The sequence below is a fragment of the Mus musculus genome, chromosome 14 (assembly GCF_000001635.26).
Source record: "Mus musculus strain C57BL/6J chromosome 14, GRCm38.p6 C57BL/6J".
In the NCBI taxonomy this organism is placed as follows: domain Eukaryota; kingdom Metazoa; phylum Chordata; class Mammalia; order Rodentia; family Muridae; genus Mus; species Mus musculus.
In genome coordinates this window covers 12,311,974-12,334,317 of record NC_000080.6, presented here as the reverse complement: position 1 = coordinate 12,334,317, position 22,344 = coordinate 12,311,974, and the positions used below count along the sequence as shown (strand labels likewise).

The 22,344-nt window shown below is 41.0% G+C and overlaps 1 protein-coding gene and 1 non-coding gene across 9 annotated transcripts in view; one reads left to right on the top strand and one right to left on the bottom strand.

The window, feature by feature from the left end:
* Positions 1–413: 413 nt before the first annotated feature.
* Positions 414–542, top strand: Gm24578. The gene has a single exon (XR_003951283.1). It is a non-coding gene; the product is annotated as a small nucleolar RNA SNORA17 (small nucleolar RNA).
* A 9,283-nt stretch (positions 543–9,825) lies between these two features.
* Positions 9,826–22,344, bottom strand: part of 3830406C13Rik (RIKEN cDNA 3830406C13 gene) — a 40,340-nt gene continuing 27,821 nt past the window's right edge. For 4 of the 8 annotated variants that reach the window (XM_006517989.4, XM_006517988.4, XM_006517991.4 and 1 more), the window contains exon 6: positions 9,833–12,187. In XM_006517989.4, coding sequence (XP_006518052.1) covers positions 12,089–12,187 — 99 coding nt within the window. In that variant the 3' untranslated portion in view covers positions 9,833–12,088. Of the gene's footprint in view, positions 12,188–22,344 lie in introns of all 8 variants that reach the window. The other 4 variants (XM_006517995.3, XM_006517987.4, XM_030247731.1 and 1 more) reach the window with 4 other exon arrangements.

Sequence of the window (22,344 nt, the reverse complement as noted above, 5' to 3'; positions counted from 1 at the left end):
GTCTAAAGGTGTGGTCTTCCTGAGTTAGAGATATCTTAAGGCCAGAAGGCATGCCCTATCAGTGGAAGTCTGACTACACTGTTTCCAGACACAGGTTGCAATGCCCTGGGCTGTGGGCTTCCATGGAGCAGCTGATTTCAACGATCATCAGCTCCTCCTTATATCAGCTTCAGGTGCTTTGTTTTTGTTTTTGTTTGTTTGTTTGTTTTCGAAACAGGATTTCTCTGTCTAGTCTTGGCTGTCGTGGAACTCACTTTGTAGACCAGGCTGGCCTCAAACTCAGAAATCTGTCTGCCTCTGCCTCCCAAGTGCTGGGATTAAAGGCGTGTGCCACCACCGCCCGGCTTCAGGTGATTTTTCTTAACACTCCAAAGATCTGGCTGCTTTGTCTTTACAATCTTTAATATTCAGAATATGATAGAAGCGTGGCAGGTGTGGCTGCTGTGTCACATGTGCGTCAGTAGATGGCAGAGAGGAGAGAGGCTATGTCAACACTCAGTGTTCTGACCTATGAACATCTGAATGGTCAGTAGCCTAACTCTTTCTGAAAAAAATTGAGCCTGAGACCGCCACCAGTCCAGCACCAGGGCACCCTGGGCAGAGAGCTAGAGGGAGCTAGAGGAAACTAGAGGCAGCTAGCCTGAGCTGAGCACCAGACCCACAACCAGCAGGCCTGGGTGTGGGGAGAGGGGACGGGGGAAACCATAGCAAAGATGATACCTGCCTGGTGCCATCATACATGAGCAGGGCATAGCACTCCTGAGACCAGTCCTGAGATGACACCAGACACTCAGAGACCTCTGGTGCCACCAAGAAGAACAAGTAAGTGGCACAGAAATAGAAGAGAAAGTGAAACAGAAGAATGTGGCCACAGTGAAAGGAGCCAGAGCTGGAGACTGGAGGGAAGTATGGAACACCTGATGTGACTAGTTGGTGATGTCACAGGTACTGGCCTGCGATGCCACTGGTGGCCATGTCTGGATCCATAGTCCTGCAGTTTAGAGACCTCTTAGGTCCAGACCCAGGGTTTTGAATTGGCCCACGTCAACATCTACCTCATGCTGGAGTGTGTGAAAGAACCAGTCCTACAGATCCAAAATTACAGAATCTTCACCAGACAGGGCAATAACGGGATGGATATCTGAGAGGAGTCCCAGGGAGGTTCCAGTATTGATAGAGTAGCAGAAGCCAGAGGCCGTTTTACCAGATCAATGAATCAGTGCAACGAACATTTGCTAGCAAGGAAGCAATGGACAAAAGGGTATACTGTGGGCCACACTGACACTACAGCTTCCACCAGCGTTTTATTTTTTCTCATTTGGGGGGAGGAGGTTGCACGGGTGGAAAGCAGGTACAAGGGGAGGAGAATAGGAGTGGACTGGGGTACGTGATGGGTACATGATGTGAAATTCACAAAGGACCAATAAAAAGTTAAAGAAATATTTGGAATATGACTAAATTGGCATAAAATGTGGGAAATGCCTGGCGTGTGACTGGTACATGGCTTGTAATCTCACTGCTAATTATGACTCCTATTATTACCACTCAAATGATGGAAAACCTGGTCACTGAGGCACGTAGGACTGCAGTGCTCTTTAGCAAACGAAATGCCAGAAGCACTGCAGGGTAGATCTCTATCACTGGCCTGACCCAGTGCTTATGGGAGCAGATAGCACCGAGAAGAAAATGTCGGCCTGTGCTGCAGCCCTGGCTGACCTAGAACTCATTACGTAGGCCTGCCAGAGTGCTAGGATTATGAGCGTACCCCATACCTGAATTTTTTCCTTCCTAGGAGTTAGTTGCTTACCTAGTGCCATGTTGTAAGCAGTCACCCTGTAGGAATATAACAAATACTTATTAAAGGTCCACCTGTGGTGACAAAACTGATTTTATCCTTGTTGGTTGTCATCCTAATGGCGGGAGCTGGGTGACAAAGCAAGATGCATGAAATAATTTCAGAGATCGATGAACACCAGGAAGAAAAATAGAATATGATGGCCAAATGGAATGTGCCATGGTAAAGGCTATTTGATAGTTGGTACCTTCTATTCTGGCGCAGTTAAACTCTCGGGTGCACCCAAGAACTAAGTCCAATCAGACCAACTTCTAGTTGTCCCCTCAAATTGACCCACTTGCATTTCATTTTGAAAGCAACTCTCCCTCCCCCACAGCCCAGTGTGCCCATTGATTGGCCCAACTTAAATTTTCTTGGAATCCAGAAAAGGATTTTTTCCCCTTAAGGAATTCCAACAAGAAGCAAAGAACACTCCTGGGCAGCTGGTAGCGTAGGCCTTTGACCCACATACAATTTTCCTATTAAATGGAATGGTAATTGATCAAAGTGAAAAATGTTATAGAAAGAGATATTGCTGCCATGTTTCCCAACCGTGCGTTTCCCAGCCAAGTCTCCAGATGGAATCACCGAAGCAACACATCCTTGACTTAAATGTGACTGTTTAACAGTTATATTGGGTAGGCCATATTTTCCACAAGGAGGTGGTTGCTTGTCTTAGGAACTTGAGACTCTTAACAGACTTTTGGGTGAGAGCTTTCCAGGATACCACTCTTTCGATCACACTTCCTGCAGTCACAGAAGTCAGAGTCCTAGCCTTGGTGTCAGGGGAGGGGAACGGTAGAGTGAACTGTTACACAAGCTCCTCATGCTGGCTTGCAGGGTGTCTGAGGAGAGTGGCTGATAGGATGGCTCCATTGTTTGCCTTTGCCTGTCCAGCCTTTACTACCCTTTCTTCTGGCTTAAGAGCATTCTGGTTTTGCTTTCCTGCCCTTCTCACTGAGCACAGAGCATTGCCACTGTGAGGCAAAGCCCTCGTATTCCAGTCTCATGGGCTGGGAATAGATATGGGGCTGTAACTAGGTCAGGTGGATGTTTTCTCTGGACTGGAACCCTTGAGTAGAGTTATCAAACTGCAGATAACTGGCGGCCGTGCGTCCCAAGGCGACGTGAAGCAGCCTGTCACTCCTACAGGATACCCTTCCAAATCTGTAATTTCTACCTCCCCTTTGACCTCTCAAGAAACCGCATGCTGTTCAACCGAATTTTCCAGAACAGTTAGCATGAATTATATTTTTGTTCCTTGAAATGTAAGATTTGAAGCAGTCATTGGTATAGCTGTGACTCATCTGCTTGTTACCATCCTTTGAAATGAACATGTAAAACTTAGGATGATGGTTTTAGGTTGGGGGAATGGCTCAACAGATAGGAGAGCTTGCTGTGCCAGCAAGAGGACATGAGTTTGAATCTCTTTGCATCCATATAAAAGCCAAGCTTTGCTATGATCCTTTGCCAGCCAACCTAATTAAAAGGTTGGGCCTCATGTCCAGTGAGGGACATGTCTGATGGGAATAAGGCAAAGAGTGATAGAGGAAGCCACCCAATGCCCTATTCCAGCTTCCACTTGCCTTTGTTCAGACACATGCACCTTCATGCTTACATGCATACATCACACATTCTACACACACTTTATACACATGTAGACACCCCCTACTCTCCCTGCCCCTCTCCTCCCCAGCATTTTCAGTTGACCTGAATATCATGTTTGGGGATCTTCAGACATGCAGGACCGATACATTCTATGCTTCTTACATGTGTGTCTTTGACTTTGGGGGGGGGGGGGACTTGGGAGATCTCTTTACGTAGCCCTGGCTGTTTTTTTTTCCTCTAAAAGGGTTGTTTTATTTATTTGTTTGTTGTTTTGTGTTTTTCTTCCAAGCAGCAAAACATACACTGGGAGTCATAGCCTGCACTTACAATCCCAGGAGTTAGCACTCAGAAACAGGGCATTGAGTTAGAGGCCTGCCTGGGCTACTTGGAAAAGCCTTGTCTCAAAACCCCCAAACAAAGACAAAAACAAAAACAAAAACAAAACAAAAAAACCCACTCAAACAAAACAAACCTGTATTTAAAATAAAAGTGTCATCTGCAGGAGGTAGAGTGAGTGTCTCAGAGACAAGAGAGGTTACAAATGACATGTCATGATGGGAATGGAGATGGTTTTGCATAGAAAGATCTCTTAGGGCAATGTGGTTCCTTTTCCACCCAACACTCCCATGATATAGCAACAACTTGTTAAATAAGGTTAAATAGAAATGGGGGAGGGGCTCTCAGCACAGACTCTAGAAACAGTTATGAGAGCAAACCCTGAAATGGCTTGAAGTCTGGCTTCAAATGTTGGTACTAAAAAACTTCTGTTTGTTTTATTTTGCTTTTTTAAAAAGGTGAGCCACTAGGAATGGATTACAGGGCCTTGTATGGTTTGAGAAAACACACTCTGTGTCTGAGCTACACTCCACACTTTTTGCTTTTATTTTTCCAAACTGTGCTAAGTTGCCCAGGCTGGCCTTGAACTTGTAATGTTCTTACTAACTCCCGTCTCCTAAATATCTGGGATGATAGTCATGCACCTTCATGCAACACATTTGGAGCAAGAAGCTTTATTCTTTTTCCTTTACCAAAATGCATTCCTACAGTACCACTCGGAACCCCACACATTCAGTAAGCTTATCAGTACAAAGAGGAAATCAAAGGCAGAGATAGGAGAAACATATACTAGCTACAGGGGTTACCAAGAGAAATAATATACTTCCATAAACCCTGAAAGTCCTGATAGCTAAGGCATGAAATTGAGGACAACACACTATGTCATCTTGCTATTATTCAAGAGACCTTGGAAGATAAACACAGCTTCCTGAATCAGATTTCTTTCAGCACTTTTTTTTTCAAGCTACTTCTTCAAACTTGAAGTGTGCTCATTCCTCTTCAGATGGGCTCACAAACCTTAAGATACAGGATCCATTCCTTACAGGTTAGCACCAGCTGGGTTGTGCAGTAACAGCTAGAAGGAGCTGGTAAGTTCACTGCCAGCATGGCTTGCAGGGGAAAGATGCAGGAAGCTGAAGGTGCCTGATGGCTCTGGCTGACTCATAAAAATGCATGGCTTTAGGAGAATCTTCCTCTTGACCGTCCTTTTCTCTCACATGAATTCCTCATATCTTACACATCTATAATAAAGTGTGTGGGTTTCTCTAGGGATGAGAGCCGGAGCAGAGCTAGCTGTTCTGAGTGAGGTAGAGTAAACATGGGATTTAAATTGTAGGTCTAGGATTAATACTGAGAAGATACACGGAGTCTCTATGGTTTTCTTTCAAATCTATAAAATTGACATAAGACTACTGACTGTCTACCACAAAGGAATATTGTGTTGGAAGAATGTACTGTGTCTGCGATGACATCCCAGGAGGGGAGCTTTGTAGAACTCACAAGTGGCGAGGAGCTTACAACATTTTCTTTGCATGACTTCTGAGGAGATGGTGGGAAAGGAATAGCATTGGAAGTCAGTGGTGTGGGCTCAGCTTCCGGGACAGCATGTACTTGCTACTCAGGAGACGTTTGCTTTATTTCCCATGATTTTTTTTTAAAACAAGGTCTTTTATAATATGTAGCCCTTGCTGACCTTAAACTTCAGAATCTCCTACCTCAGCTTCCTCAGTGCTGGATAGACAAACAGCAGCTTCCATCCATGCCTGGCTCCCTGAGTTCTCTGCTAAGGGCTATGTTCCTACTGAGTTTGCTTCTACTGACTGTTGGTGTTTTGTATGTATCATTTTCTTTACTCTGCCCAAGCACCCTTCCTTCTCCTCCGCTTCATTCTTGGGCCTGTCGCCTGCTCCTCGGGAAGTGTAACCTGCTTTAGTCCTTCCTAGAAATGAGGGAGTGCAGTAACACTGGTGAGCGCCCTTGGCCCAGATTTGGCTTTTACAGATGAGTATCTTTCGGGAGAGCCTTTCTCTCTCTCCCTTACCATCTGAGCTGGACTCCCTTGGTCCTTCTCTGCCTCAGTCATGTCCATGTCTTCCTTTCATTCGTTTTGTGCTCTCATATGTCATGTATCTCATTGTTCCTTCCAACTTTGCTCCCCAGAACACTCCAAGTAACTCATGGTAGGGTAAGGTTAGAGTGTCAAGTGCCAAGTCCTATGTCTGGCACATTGTAGGCATGCACCAATTCTAAGCTGTGAATAAAGTGAAGCTTCTCTTCTTTGGAAACCAAAACTATGAGTTGTAAATGATACCCAAAGTTCAAAGTGCAGCTGGTGTGTGTCCTGTGCTCACAACTGGGGAGAAGAAACCGAAATGAGCAGAATATATATTTATCGTGATAATTATAGTTTACTTGGCATTTGCTATGTTCATGGACTTGATGAATGTTATTTTTAATTTTTCCAACCTGCTAGGCGCATGCCATGTTGCAGTAGGAGAAACAAACTCCCAAAGGCTCCTGTTGGTCCTGAGTCGTGACAGGCTAAGCAAGCGCTTGGAGACACTGAACTCCATCTGTGCTCAATGACTTCTCTCCTTGTGAACCTGGCCAGATGTGGAATTTGGTCCTGCTTCTTTTCAGTGGGACTCGTTTTTCTCCAAAATGAAAGCCTTTCTATCTATATGCTGTCTGTGATGACTGACATTTGTTTTTCTGTCTTGGGTCACTGATTTACATTTCAGTCCCTTTAGCAGCTTAGCTTAGCCTGCCTCTAGCCCATGGCCAGTCTCTCTTCGCCTCCCACTCCTCATCTGTACGGAGATTAGCCTCTATGTTGGCTGCAGTCCTGGCTGCAAGCCTTATTTATCCCTTTGCTTTTGCCTGATGTTCTCTTCCCACCCCCACCTGACTTTGCCTTTAGCTCCTCCTTTAAGGCATCCTTTAAGGCTTCTATCAAGTGATATCTCAGAACACCCTACAGGATGTAAACTTCCCCGTGCATTCTTCACACCTAAACTTTTAGGGAGCAAGTACTTATCCTCTTTCTTGTTTTTCCTTCTTTCCCTCTTGGATATGTTGCTCAGAAATAGTTGTTGGAAAGCTTTGGATATCCTCACTCAATGATCAAAACTCTCCATTGAGTTACTCTCGACCACTCAGGGCGATCCCTCACTGTCCCTTACAAAGTCTCACCCCATTCCTTCACATCGACTTTTCAGAGTTCATCTATCTACTTCACTTCAACTATTCTGGCCTCATTGGTAGCAAGCAAGCTCCTGCCTCAGGACCTTTGTGTGTGCTATGCTTTCCTCCAGGCCCCCCTTCTCCTCTTCCTTTGGGTGTTTGCTTATATGTTGCCCTCTGAGATTGTGAAAGGCTTCCCCTGTCAATCTGCCTGAACTATGACACTTTTTTCCTACAAAATAAATAAATCATCGTTCCCCCTTTCCTCTGCTCCTGCCTCCCACAAATACTCCTCATCACCCTCTGTGGCTTTACACATTATCTTCCACTCTGCATCAAACTGATACATAAGGTTCATTAGGGCAAAGATCTTCCTATACCCCTTCCCCACTGCATTCCTTGGATCCCAGAATGCCATAGTATGTGTGCATTAAGTACTGAACAAATGCCTGTGTCATCTCTTCTGATATTCATTGCTTTTCCTAGGCTCTTGAGTACCAGCAAGCACCACTTAGTCTCTCAGCAAAGAAGACCTAAAAGCACATGCTCTTTACAACCCTTTGAAAAGTGTTCTAGCCTCCTGTTATCATGTGGTAGATACTTGGGGACTCTGAGGGGAAACTTGCCCCAGAGAAACCTCCTGCTCAGCTTAGCCTTATACTGATGCTGCTGAATGTAACAATTCAACAAACTAATGTCTTCTCTTGTCTTGTCTCTCTCCTCAGACGAAGGAACCAACTTCTGAAAGTAGGGCAGTGCTAGAAATCCTTGAGCTGTGTAAACCTTCCATTTATCTCCATTCTCAAGAAAGAAAATCAAAATGCAAATCAGAAAGAATTGGAAAGATTGAATTGATTAGGATTTTCCAACCTTATTCACCCAAAGCAAAAGCTGCAGTTCAGAGGTTAGGGTAATGACTCTGGCTTGCTTTTATATTCTCTCTCTCTCTCTCTCTCTCTCTCTCTCTCATACACACACATACACACACATTATATTTATACATACATATATACATACACACACACACACATAAACAATTAAGGTCATACACACACATTATATTTATACATACATACACACACACACACACACACACACACACACACACACACACACATATATATATATATATATATATATATATATATATATATATATATATATATATGTATGTATATATACACATATGTATACAATTAAGGTCATGCCGTGTCAGCCTGGCCTCAAGCCCTAGCTCCTCCCCCTCCACCCCCTAGAGGTAGGACACATGTGGGAACTGCCCTTCCCAGACTGTGCAGCTGTTTGCTTTCACAGGTTGCAAGGTGTTGAATGATGGCTGCCTCTGTGCCAGCTGGGCTCAGTGATCCCACCATGTTTATCCGGTTACTGAGGACTGGATATGTGTCTGCCTCTGTTTAAGAAGCCCTGCATTGAGCACATAACAACCTCCTTACTGTGGAGGCCCCAGGACCTTCCCCTCAGTCCACCCTTCTGCTCAGAAGCTGTCTTCTGCTTGCCCACCTCTCCTTGACACCAGTGTATGGGAAGCAGAGCTCAACACAATTCATTGAAAAAAGTAAAATGTGAAAATACTATGTCCCTATCCATTAGAGTTCTCTTTGACCTAAATATCCATTATACCCTAACTACACTTGTTCATACTTAATATGCATGAAATGTCTCATTTCCATTTTTTCTAAAGAAATATAGCAAAGAAAAGTCAGTAAAAATGGTAGTTACTAATTATCCTGATTTCTTTTACAGACAGATGTTAGTGTAACCTAAAATATCTCAGAGGACCTCTGTTTGGAAACTACTTTAGTTTATTTTTATTTAGTTTATAAAGCATATAAATTCTGTTCTTTTGTTGTTGGTGGTGGTTTAGTTTGGTATTTCAAGACAGGGTTTTTCTGTGTAGCTTTGCCTGTTCTGGAATTCACTCTGTAGACCAGGCTAGCCTTGAATTCAGAGATACACCTGCTGCTGCCTCTGCCTCCCAAGAGCTGGGATTAAAAGCCTGTGTCACCACCGCCAGCAAATTCTGTTATTTCTAAGTTTTAAAAAATAAATCTGTAACTTTCTGAAAAACAAACACAACTGACCTTTTGTTCATTGTAAGTGACCCTGAAGCCAATATTTGCACAATCTGGCTCCAGAATTTGCTTCTGCTCAGCACTTAGACTGATCAATTTTCAGATATTGCAGGAGAAGAAAATAAATTCTGTCTCCAAATGATGTTTATAATCTCATATCTAAATTAAAACATGTCGATTCCACAGCCATAGTCACTATGGAAATAGAAACATATAGGCCTCGATTCTAAATCAAGAGAGTGTTTAGCTGGGTGGTATATATTTTCCATCATGTCTTTAAAAAAATCTGTTACAGTGTATGCATTTTCAAAGACTTGGATTTGATAAGCCTTTAGGAAACAGTACATGTGCTGGTCAGAGTAGAACAGAGTGTATACTTTGTGTGGTTTCAGATGGGGCTTGTAACATCTTTGCCTACTAATGAAAGATATGTCGAGTGATTAGAATTACTATAAGATTTTAAAAAATGAAACAAAAGCATCTATGAAATAAGCCCAAGAAAGCTTCCATGACAAGCAGCTATGACTAACAACCTCTACTCATTTTCCCCTGAAATCCTGATGTTGTATTAAGAATACTGGCAAGTAGAGAATGGATTTCAGAGTTTAAATAGAATTGCCACTCACATCTCAATTTACACGTAATTATCAAGCTTAATTTAGCTTTAGAAACTGCTTAAAAATATATTTGCCAGTCCAAAAAAAAAAAAGTTAGCTTAAAAAAGCAAGGCAATAATAGAAGTAATTTATTCTAATGTTGTCTCATGCAAAAAGGATTTTAAACTTATTTAGAAGTTTTAAGAAGATAGAAAGAATAGTTTATTCAGATGAATGAAATATGAATGTCTCCATCCTTTTAAATACCAACCCCAGCAATTAGTTAACAAATACTCCTTCACCCAGTATCTGCATGCCTACTGTGTGCCAGGCAATGTTCTAAAATCGAATGTCACCCTTCAGATCACATAAAACAAGCATATGCTGTGATCATTTTGCTTTAAATATCACAAGCCAAGCATATAACTCTTTTACATAAAATATATCATTATTCTCATTTAAGAGTTACAAAGTCCCTTTCTTTCAAGGAGCTCAAACGTTTTTCAGAGTAAAATACATTGTTTTCACATCTCCATTCTGATAATGGAAACCAGCTCCTACCTACCGTTGCTTTGGCCAGTTATATTTTCTAAAATCTCGAAGTGGGAAAAAGATTTTTTAAAAAAGTGTCTCAGCAAGGACAGCCCATCCTTGTCCGCTAATTGCTCATCAATGGTTGAATGAGAGGGGCTCACTCTCCCCTTTATGATAAAAAGCTCTACTGCCAAAACGCAGTCCCCTCTACTCCCACCTCCAGGCATGGAATTGGATCAGCATCTCTGCTAATACCCAAATTCAAAAGTCAAATGATGACTTCTATACACCATGCAGGACCATGCCGTGAAATATATAGGTTAGCCCATCTAGGGGATGTGTTTACAACTTCAGCCATTTGGACAGCCTTTCTAAGAGTGCAGCTTGTCTTATAATTAGCCAGAATGTGAAGATCTTTCCTGGTAGCAGCTGACATCTTCTAGTCATGCCTCCAAATGCATTGGGGATAATGATGTGTGAAAGCGAGATGTGTGATGGCTCTCCCTCCCTTCTTCTACTGGGGATCAACACATCAGCCATCTATATCCCTTGCTCTTCTCTGTTTAACCTCGTTCACTGTAATAGCCCTGGCTTCAGACCTCTGAACTGTTCGAATCCTTTGACATCATATCAAGTCTTGCATGATAAATGATGATGTAAATGAAGTCTTGATGTAAAAGACGGGCTGTTTGGGGTGTGGGAGTCACCTTATCTGCTCTAAATGTTACAAATTGCTTATAAATAATAGATTGGTAGTCTCATCTGAAATTCTGTCCAGAGATTGTGACGTTGAGAGCTCTTAGCTGAAAGCAACTTGCAAGGGGCTGAGACTGCAAAATTGAGTATTTAGCATTTTAAGAAACCATGATCAGGGGCCTCAAGTCTGATAAGACTGGGTTAAGGTGATGCCCCCCCCCAGGTCTATAGTTTCCCTTTGGGCTACAGAAAGTTGCCTCAGGGCCCAGCCTCATGTGCAGCTCCAGCAATGTCCAGATGAGCAAAATCTCTGCATCTCTTTGGGGCTGGAAACCTTTTCCCAGAAATGATCTTGGCTGACTTCTTTAACTGCTGCCTATGGCCAGGGTTGTGTCACATGTTCATTTCAAAGCTAATCAGTGGCATGGCTGATTTAGGTCAACAATAGATCTAGTTACTAGCAGGTGTGGGGCCACTCCTCTGAAAGCATAGTTGTTTTTAAAAGATGATACCTGCTTGAAAATCAAGCTGCACTGGAAAGAGGAGCATGGAGAGGGGATAGAAATGACGGGCGTAGCCAGAGGTGACTGCTATACAAGATCCGTGAAGGAACAAAAGGACCTTAAGCCACGACATCAGACAGCTGTATCAGAGTTGATTAGCATCTTCTCATAGGTTAGCAAAAGGAAGGTAGAGAGAGATATATAGCTTTCAGATGGCAACATTTAAAATGTATATTTACTGGCATAGTAAAAACAGTATAGATGTATTTAATGTTAGAAGTTTCTACTTAGTACAAAAATAGAAATTGTCTTAATTTTTTTTCATGCATGCAGTCAGCTTGCTTTGTAAATTAGCCACTACAAGTAACAACAGGATTTAAGCACTTAATGTTCTATGTACCTAAAGTTCAAAATATTATCAGTGGAGAAAATTAATTAGCTGAAGTCATCTAAATAAACTTTGTAATTTGTTTTCCTTTGAGTTTGATGTGACAGTTAGGTTAAACCCAGATTTGGGGGAAAATGATTTTGATGCTACTTGGCAATGCCTTTGAAATACATTATGTGTTGCCGCAGAATTTACACGATCAACATTTAGATGTCACCAGAGAGACATACATCCTTGCACAGTGATAGACATTATCAGGCACTCTCGAAGTAGCAGCAGCTATTCACATTGAACTTCAAGAGGCAACCAAGGAAATGTCAGGAAGCATTGCATTTTTGGAAGTCGGAAGCCCAGGCTTTGCATTTTGAATGTGCATTCAAGTGACCAGCAAGAGTTTTATGAGTAGGATTCCAAATCTGCAGAGAGAAGACAGAAGCGGGTGGTTTACTCCATACATTCCAAGCTTAACTATCATCACTCAGCTTTGGGCACAGCCTCATTTAGAGGATGTCCTTCTATTGTTTAGTTTTTAAAAATTGAACTGCATTTTGAACTTTTTTTTTTTCCAGAAAGGATCTCCTAACTCCCAGGGAGGTTTGGTTTTCTGTGGAACTAAGAATGACCGTGAACTTCTGGTCTTCCTGGGAGGGGTACTGGGATTGCAAGCAATGCCGCCAAGTGGGCTTACGGGGTACTGGGGATTGAACCCAGAACATCATGCACAATAGGCAAACACTACCCACTGAGCTATGTTCCTGGCTCATCCTGTTTTTATGGGGAGAACATACAGAACAATAAAGAACACACCAGGCTAGCATCCCTGATTTGGAAAACTAACTGGTGCTGACAGGACATCACTGTGGGAATGTCTACACCAGCTCTGACAGGAGTCTGAGCCTGCCCAAGCCCAGATGCAGCACTGGCATCCTGACTGGCTGCCTTGGCCCTTCCCTGGCTTTTCACCAGAGCAGCAGCCATTAGTTGAAGAGCTATCTTTTTTTTTTTAATTTATTCACTTTATATCCTGATTACTGTTCTCTCTGAAGAGCTACCTTAAAGTAAGTTCAGGATACTACTTTATTTTGCTCAGGTACACTTGTGACCTTCAGTTTCAACATAAGCTTTCTACTCATGTAGAACACTCCACATAGTTTGTGTCTACCTCTGTGCCTGAAATTTACTTTAAAGTTATGAAATTTGAATTACATCTTTAAAAAGCTATAGGTTTTTTCTTTAAATATAATTAATATGCAATTTAGTATTACCACTCACAAAACCAGTAAGAAACTTGTAAGGTTATTCAATAGCAAATCCATATATTCCAACTCCCTTATTTGATTTAAAAAAATAGCCTTTTATAATTTTTTCTTTGAAACAAAATCTTGTTTTATGTGTCTGCACATCTCCTTTGATATGTGATTTGTATGTGTCTGTATGAGATTTGTGTGTGTACACACATATATATTTACAATACATACATACATACATACATACGTGCCCATGTGGTGTATATCAGAGCAGGACATGAGGTGTCTTCTTTTATGACTCCCCATCTCACTGCCTTGAGACTGGGTCTCTTGATGAACTAGAAGTTCAGGGTCAGCTAAGCTGTCTGACCAGCAAGTTCTCAGAATCTGCCTATCTCCACCCCATCACACTGGTGTTACAGGTATGTGCAACCATGCTGGCTTTGTGCTGTAGTGCTGAGGAATTGGACTCGGGTCCTCAAGCTTGCAGAGCAGGAGTTCCTATTCACTGAGCCATCTCCACAGTTCTTTATAGTATGAAATGGTATTCATTTTGGTACTGTTAAGTGAACCCAGCTCTTGGAGCTAGTACTCAAGTGTTCTATCACTGAATTATAGCCTCAGCCTTGAAATTCACTAAAACTGGTTTTAGTTAGCATACTCAATGAGTTTCATTATGATCTGTTCATTCCTGTATAGCATTGTGCTTTTCCCATATTCACCTCTCAATGTGAAGTACATTTTTAAATTTAAAAATTGCATTCATGCATATGTGTGTGTGTGCTGTATGTGTCAGTGTGAGCATGTGTGTGCCACAGTGTACATGTGGAGTCATATGATGACTTTGTAGTATCAGTCCTGACCTTTCACCTTTATATATGTGTTCTAGTACTAGGTTGTCAGGCTGCATGGCCAGCTCTTTATTCACTGAACCATCTTACCAGTCCCACATTCATTTCTTAATGTCTCAGTCAGAAACATATTGAAAGATCACTGCCAAGGGCACTCACTAGGTTTCCTTAAGCGTTTCTTGTAGTCAGGGAGGTTTTTGCTTTTTAAGATGTGTTTATTTATTATGTATAGTGTTCCCCCTGCATCTATGCCTAGATGCCAGAAGAGGGCACCAGATCTCATTATATACTGTTACAAGTCACCATGTGGTTGCTGGGAATTGAACTCGGGACTTCTGGAAGGGCAACCAGTGCTCTTAACTTCTGAGCCATCTCTCCAGCCCTGGAAGTTTTTGTATGTGTAAAAAATGAAATGGTGGTATGAAAACTTTACTGGAGAGATGGTTTCAGCAATTATAAGTGCTTGCTAGCCTAAGAGGTCTAGAATTTAGTTCTCAACACCCACCCCTGCTGGGCAGCTCACAACTGCCCATAACTCCAGCTCAAGGGAATCCAACACCCATTTCTGGCCTCCATGGGGCCACACTCACACTTGAGACATGAATTTCCATACACATGAATTCATACTATATTTGTATAAGTAAAAAACAATCACGAGTTAGTGCTGGAGAGATGGTTTGATGGCCTGGTTTCTACTCCCAGCACCCACATGACAATTTACAGCCTTCTCTTAACTCCATTCCTAGGGGATCCAATGCTCCCTTCTGGACTCTTGGGGTACTGCATGAGTGCTGCAATTACTATTTCAAAGATTCACTGAAAACTTGGTATTTAGGCTCCTGCAGGGAAGTAGGAAGTCTGACAATAAATCTCCACCTCTACCTCTGTTCCCTCAAATGAAATCCCCAGACTCACCCCTAGTTCTGTCTTCAACAGCACACTTGCTGCAGCCTCCTCCCCCACTCCCAATTCCTATGGATCTTATAGATCTTCCCCTTCTATCCCCTCAACTTATTGCTTTGTCCTAGGCCCCAACTCTAGCAGGCATGCCCTGCTAGCTCAAAGGCCCTAACAGGGAAGCAGGTAGGCTGACTGTAGATCTTCACCTCTCCTTCTGCTCCTCCAGATCTAATGCCCCAGTCTCATCTCCAGCTCTGTTGCAAAACCCATTCCTCCCTCTCTCACCCCAACGCCGGCTGATCACGAAGATCTTCAACCATCCTTCCCCCAGTTTATCCTGTTATCCCAGTCTCCAACACCAGCAGACATTTCTAGGGAACACACCAGCTGAGCAGGCCAGGGAAACAGATGCCTAGATGTCAGTGTAAAAACACACTATCAGCCAGGACAATATGTCACCAGTAGAGCCCTGCAATCCTACTGCAGTGTGCCCTGAATACTCCAACAGAAGGACAAGAAAAAGACCTTAAAACCGCCTGTATGAAGATGATAGAGGTCCTTAAAGAAGAAATGAATAAGTCCCTTAGAGGAATCTGGGAAAACAGAAACAAACAGTGGAATGGAATAGATAAAACTATTGAAGGCCTGAAAATAGGAATAGAATCAGTAAAGAAAACCCAAACTGAGGGAATTCTGGAAACAAACAACTTAGGAATTTAAACAGAGGCAAGCTACACCAACAGAATATAAGAGATGGAGGAGATTAAAGATATGATAGAAAATATAGATACATTAGTCAGAGAAATATTAAATCTAAAAAAAACTTCTAATGCAAAATATCCAGAAAATCTATAACACTATGAAAAGACCAAATCTAAGAATAATAAGAATAGAGGAAGGAGAAGAAACCCAGATCAAAGGCCCAGAAAATATTTTCAATAAAATCACAGAAGAAAATTGCCTAACCCAAAGGAGATTCCTATAAAAGTACAAGAAGCAAACAGAATACTAAATACACTGGACCAGAAAAAGAATTCCCTTGGCACATAATAGTCAAAACACTAAACACACAGAACAAAGAATATTAAAAACTGCAAAGGAAAAATACTAAGTAACACATAAAGGCAGACATATTAGAGTTACATTCGAATTCTTGATGGAAACTCTAAAAGCCAGTAGTGCCTGAACAGGTGGACTGCAGACTCTAAAAGACTATAGATGCCAGCCCAGAGTACTATACCCAGGAAAACTTTCCATCACCATAGATTTAGAAAATAAGACATTCTATGATAAAACCAAATTGAAGCATTATTTGTCTACAAATCTAGCCCTACCGAAGGGTCTAGAAGGAAAACTCCAGCTGAATGTTAACTAAAACCATGAAAACACAGGGAATATATAATCTTAGAATAGTCCAGCAAAATCAAAAAAAGGGACGCACACACATATACCAACAGCAGCACTACTACCATCACCAGTACCACCACCACCACCACCAACAACAAAATAACAGCAATTAATAATCATTGGTCATTATAATACTCATTGGTAATCTCTCAATATTAATGGTCTCAATTAACCAATATAAAAGGCACAGAACAGAACAGATGTAAAAAATAGGGACCCATCCTTTTGCTGCATCCAAGAAACACACCTTAACATCAAGGATAGCCTTCACCTTGGGGTAAAAAGATAGAAAAAGATTTTCCAAGCAAATAGACCTAAGTATGAAGCTTGTATAGCCATTTTAATATCTAATAAAGTAAACTTTAAACCAAAACTAATCAGAAGAGACGAGGAAGGACACTACATACTCACTAAAGGAAAAATTCACCAAGATGTCATTTCGATTGTTAACACCTATTTTCCACATATAAGGATACCAAGTTTTTAAAAAAATAAAACAAACAAAACAAAACAACTCCTACAGCTTAAATCACATATTGGACCTTACACACTGATGGTGGAAGACTTAATACCCAACTCTTACCAACTGACAGGCTATCTAAACAAAAAGTAAACAGAGAAACAAATATCTACAAAAACATTTCACCCAAACACAAAAGAATACACCTTCATCTCAGCACCTCATGGAACCTTCTTCAAAATTGACCATATGTTTAGACACAAAGAAAGCTCAATAGATAACAAGAAAATTGAAATAATCCCTAAATCATATTTGACCACCAGGGATTAAAGCTGGATATCAGCAACAACAGAAACAACAGAAAGCTTATCAACTCACGGAAACTAAATAGCTCTCTACTGAATGGAAAATGGGTCAGGACAGAAATTAAGAAAGAAATTAAAGAATTTCTATAATTGAATGAAAATACATACGCGTCACAATCAAACTTATGGAACACAATGAAGCCAGTTCTGACAGATAAGTTCATAGCACAAGTAGCTACATAAAGAAACAAACAATTAATAAATGGGACCTCGTGAAAGTGAAAAGCTTTTGTAGGACAAAGAACACTGTCTTTTGTAGTGAGAATTTTGGTTTCTTTAAAGATCCAGTTATGTTCTGTGAATATGTTTTTGTTTTAATCCCAGGTGTGGAGTAAGAGGCCGCTTTACAGCAGGTGATTATGATTTGGCTCATGCACTAGCAGGGAGGTGATCTTTGTCAACTGCGGAGAGTTTAATTCTGGGAACTCTGGAGAGGGTATAAATGGAAGAGCCTGGTGTATAAATGAGAGGGCTTGTAGCAACTGCTGTTCCTCCTGATGCTCTTGGTTGCTGTTGTTGAGGTTTGACAAGAAGTTGGAGATATCCTGACTATGAAGACTGGAATGGCCCCAAGAAAGTTGAAGTCCTTAATCAGCAGGAATTAGTCTAAAGAGGTTTATGGCCCCCTTTCCTCCTAACTACCTAGAGTTAGTCCCTTCTGATTACCTCTCCCATCTCTTCTTCCTAGTCTTGGGGGTTTGGATGGGATTAGGGTGGAATAAGTGTAGATAAGGGTGGTAGGTTAAGAAACCAATAAAGTAGCCCCCCACCCACCAAATAGCCCCAACAATTGGCTCCCAGACGTGTGGCTAGGAAAAACTGGAAAACTCGGTTTCTAATGCAATAGAGAAGATAGCAGGGTATGAAGGGATGAATATACTGTTTCAGGATATCAGAAAAAAAAAGTTTATTATGGCTGCTGCCACTGGGTTCTCTTTCATTTTACTCCCAGAGAGGATTGTCTATACCCTCCTTCTCCCTCTAACCTTCTTTCTCTCTTACATTATGCTGGGGGAGCGGCGGTTGGAAGGGAAAAGGGTGAAGTAAGGGTTGGAAAGTAGAGGTATAAGAACCCAATAAAATACAAAAAAGAAAAAAAAGCCAACATTTATTCAGACAAAGTAGCAGCCTACAGAATGGGAAAAGATTTTACCAAGTTCACGTCCAATAGAAGACTAATCCAAATATATAAAGAACTCAAGAAACTAAATATCAGGGAAAAAAAAACAACAAATAATCCAACTAATAGAATTCTTAATAGATGAAATTCAAACAGTTGAAAAACACTTAAAGAAATGTTCAATATCCTTACCCATCAGGGAAATGAAAAACAAACAAAAATCAAAAATAAAAACAAAAACAAAACAAAACAAAAAACTACTTTGGCATTCCAAATTATATGTGTCAGAATGGCTCAGGTCAGTAACTCACGTGACAGCTCATGCTGGTGAGAATATGGAATAAGGGGAACACTCATCCACTGCTGATGGGAGTGCAAACCTATACAACCACTACGGAAAGTGTGTAGCTCCTCAGAAAGATGGGGACCAATCTACCTAAGATCCAGCTATTCCATTTTGGGCATATACCCAAAGGATGATCCATCCTACTAGGAGGACACTTGTTTAGCTATTTTTATTGCTGTTCTATTCATAATAGCCTGAAACTGGAAACAAGCTAGATGTCCCTCAACCCAACAATGACTAAAGAAAATGTGGTACATTTGTATAATAGAGTATATTATTCAGCTGTTAAAAAATGACATCATGAAATTTGTAGGCCAATAAATGGAACTAGTCAAAAAAGAATCATCCTTACTGAGGTAACATAGATATACAAAAATAAATATGGTACATATTCACTTATATATGGATATTAGTCATTAAATAAATGATATCCTCTCTAGAGGTTATGCATATAGGAAGGAGCTAGAGGATCTCCCTCTGAGGAGGAAATGGAATAGATTTTATGGGTAGACCTGGGGGGGGGGGGCAGCAGAAACAGGAGGATCGGGTAGGAAGCAGAGAAGGGGTTGAGGGACAGCATACAGGGAGAGACAAAAAGGTAGTGGATTCCTGTGGGATGGGGAGGTGAGGAGGAACTGGGAGGAGTAAAGAGGAAGGAAAACTTTAATCAGAACATATGTGAGAAAATAATCTATTTTCAATAAAATGGGAAAATTTAATTGTTTTTAACTGATTTTTTAAAAAACTGATTCTGCTTGGAGTTTTCAGGGGTATGAAGAAAAATTTACAGGCCCAGAAAAAAAAGAGAAGAAAAGTAAAATAGAAAAGAAAAGGAAATTTGGTATTGTGCCTTTCCAGGCACAAGCATTTTGTATTTGCTCTTCCAATTGTCAAAAACAGTTTCTTCCTCCACTGCCCTTTCTGATTTGATTTTGCCCTTTCATCCTTTAAATTCAACCTCTTATTTCTTAACTTACTTTCCTTTCTTTCTTTCTTTCTTTCTTTCTTTCTTTCTTTCTTTCTTTCTTTCTTTCTTATTTTCTTTCTTTCTTTCTTTCTTTCTTTGAGATAATGTTTCACACTGTACCACAGGCAGACCTGGAACTGGGTGTCATACCATCAGCCTCTCAGCTGCTAGGATTGCAGGTGTGAGCCATCATGTCCAGATTTCAATCTGCTCCTTTTTCTTTCTTTCTTTCTTTCCTTTCTTTCTTTCTTTCTTTCTTTCTTTCTTTCTTTCTTTCTTTCTTTCTTTCTTTCTCTCTCTCTCTTTCTCTCTCTCTTTCCTTCTTTCTTTCTTTCTTTCTTTCTTCCTTCCTTCCTTCCTTTCTTTCTTTCTTTCTCTCTCTCTCTTTCCTTCTTTCTTTCTTTCTTTCTTTCTTTCTTTCTTCTTTCCTTTCCTTTCCTTTCCTTTCCTTTCCTTTCCTTTCCTTTCCTTTCCTTTCCTTTCCTTTCCTTTCCTTTCCTTTCCTTTCCTTTCCTTTCCTTTCCTTTCCCTCCCTCCCTCCCTCTCTCTCTCTCTCTCTCTCTCTTTCTTTCTTTCTTTCTTTCTTTCTTTCTTTCTTTCTTTCTTTCTTTTTCAATAGCCAAATCTTCCTTACCCTCCCTAAGTTACATTCCTCCACTACACTTCTAAACCACCACAGGCAGTACAACACAACAGCTTTGTTTTCATACTTCCTCTGATGTAGTAACTCACATAATCTGTTTCTCTGCCAAGATCTGAAGTTCTACCAACGAGGGAACTGGTTTTGCTTACTAGCGTAGCCTCTGCATCTAATACATATTAAACTCAAATGTTGGTTATGAATGAGGTGATTGACTGACTAATGCAATCATATCTGACATGTTAAAGATGGGAGTCTGGTATGGATGCACTTCTGTGCTCTCAGTGCTTTGGAAGCAGAGATAGGAGGGTCAACAGTTCAGGGCCATCTTTGGTTGCTTCATGAATTTGAGGTCAGCCTGGGCTATGTGAAACCATGTCCCAAAGGAAAAAAAATAATAAGGGCTGGTGAGATGACTTGCTGAGTAGGGGCACATGGTGCCATGCCTGACAATATGAGTTCCATCTCCAAAGCCCACGTGGTGGGAGGAGAAAGCCTACTCCTACATGTTGTCTACACACACACACACACACACACACACACTAATGATTCAGCATAATAAAAAGGTTAAAATGCATGCTAAAACCATCTCTTTTTTTTTTTTTTTTGAGGCAGGGTTTCTCTGTATAGCCCTGGCTGTCCAGAAACTTGCTCTGTAGACCAGGCTGTCCCTGCCTCTTGAGTGCTGGGAGTAAAATTGAGCACCACCATTGCCTGGCCTAAAGACATCTTTTTAATTATATTTTCATTCTTTAAATTTCATTTTTCATCCTGCAATCCCAAGGAGGTGATGTATGGGCTGTGTATTAGGTATTACAGTCAGTTTTTTCTCTATTTACTTCTGGAGATGGAACCCAAGGTCCTACATATGCTAGGCAAGCACTTCACCAATGAGCTTCATCTCCAGCTCTTAGTGGTTTGTTTCTTTTTTCTTTTCTTTTTCCCTCTGAGACAAGGCCCTACTATGTGGTTAAGGTTGCCTTTAAATCAGAATCTTTGTTCCTCAGCCTCTGAAATTGTAGATTACAGGCACATGCCATCACACCAGGCTCTTTTTAAATGATGTTTAAAATAATCTGGTTTTTTTGAAGCCACTTTTATAAACCATCAAACTGGCTTGTAGAGACTGCTCTGCAAAACTCTAAAGGACTTTTAAGGTTTAAGGAACATGAACAAAAAATATAAATTAATCCTTAGCTATTGAGAACTCTCCTGTGGCTCTCAAATTGAAGCTTACTTTAGGTTTTGGTAAATGTGTGGACTCTCTGGATAAGGGCACACTGGCCAGTCATATTCCAGTCCAGGAGCATGTCCACTTCCCACTGCTGCCACTCATCCGTGAATCTGTGTCCTCTATGGTATATACACTCATCTACACTTTAAATATGCTAACTGGTCTCAGGCTTTCTTGCTGTGAGCTCTGTTCTAAATAAAAGTCTCACCTCGGAGCTCTCAATGGATTCCCTTATAGGTTAAGAAAACAAAAACTGCATATGAGCCCATGTGCTCATGTAAAATATTAGAGTTGGAAATAAAGATGAGTTCCCTCTTGACAGCTCATCTGCTTCTGTGCTCTCCAACTTCCACACATATATATAGTCTCACCTTCAAAAATACAGAAGTAGTGCTGTAAACACACACACACACAGACCTTGTAGAATTGAGTTATTTGTAAATTTTCATTGTCACTTAGAAATGTCTTGGAGAGGTGTCTATATTATCACATGCAGATAGATGTGCTTGGTAACTTTGAAGAATTCTATAGCATCTCATTGTGTGGCTTAGGAAGGCTTTACTCATTCTTCTGGGAACATCCAAGTTCACATTTCTTAAATATTATGAAGCAAGCTTCTGTACAAATTCTTGTGTCTGCTCAGCCAATTAGCTGTTACATTTCTTTAGGATAAATGACACTTTTAGGTTGCAGTGACAATAACTTCCGGGCTTTGTAGACATGGCAACCCCTGCTTTCTGCAGAAGCATATTGTCCCAGGGTCTGTCTGAAACTGTACACAGTTCTAAGCTCTCTCTACACACACGTTATGTTTCTTCCCATCCAGTCATAATAAAGCTTAATTTGCATATTAGACAAAATAAGGCTGACAACAAAATGTAATAATAAAATAAAGCATAAGATATAGTAAAGGTCGTAAGTGTGAAATGTCTGTTTGTACGTCTGCTCCCTTAAAGTGTTACACTTGCCAGAGTAGGGGCCCTGAGTAAATGGCACAGGCACGCTACCATGTGTGGCTGTAAGGAATACCTGCATA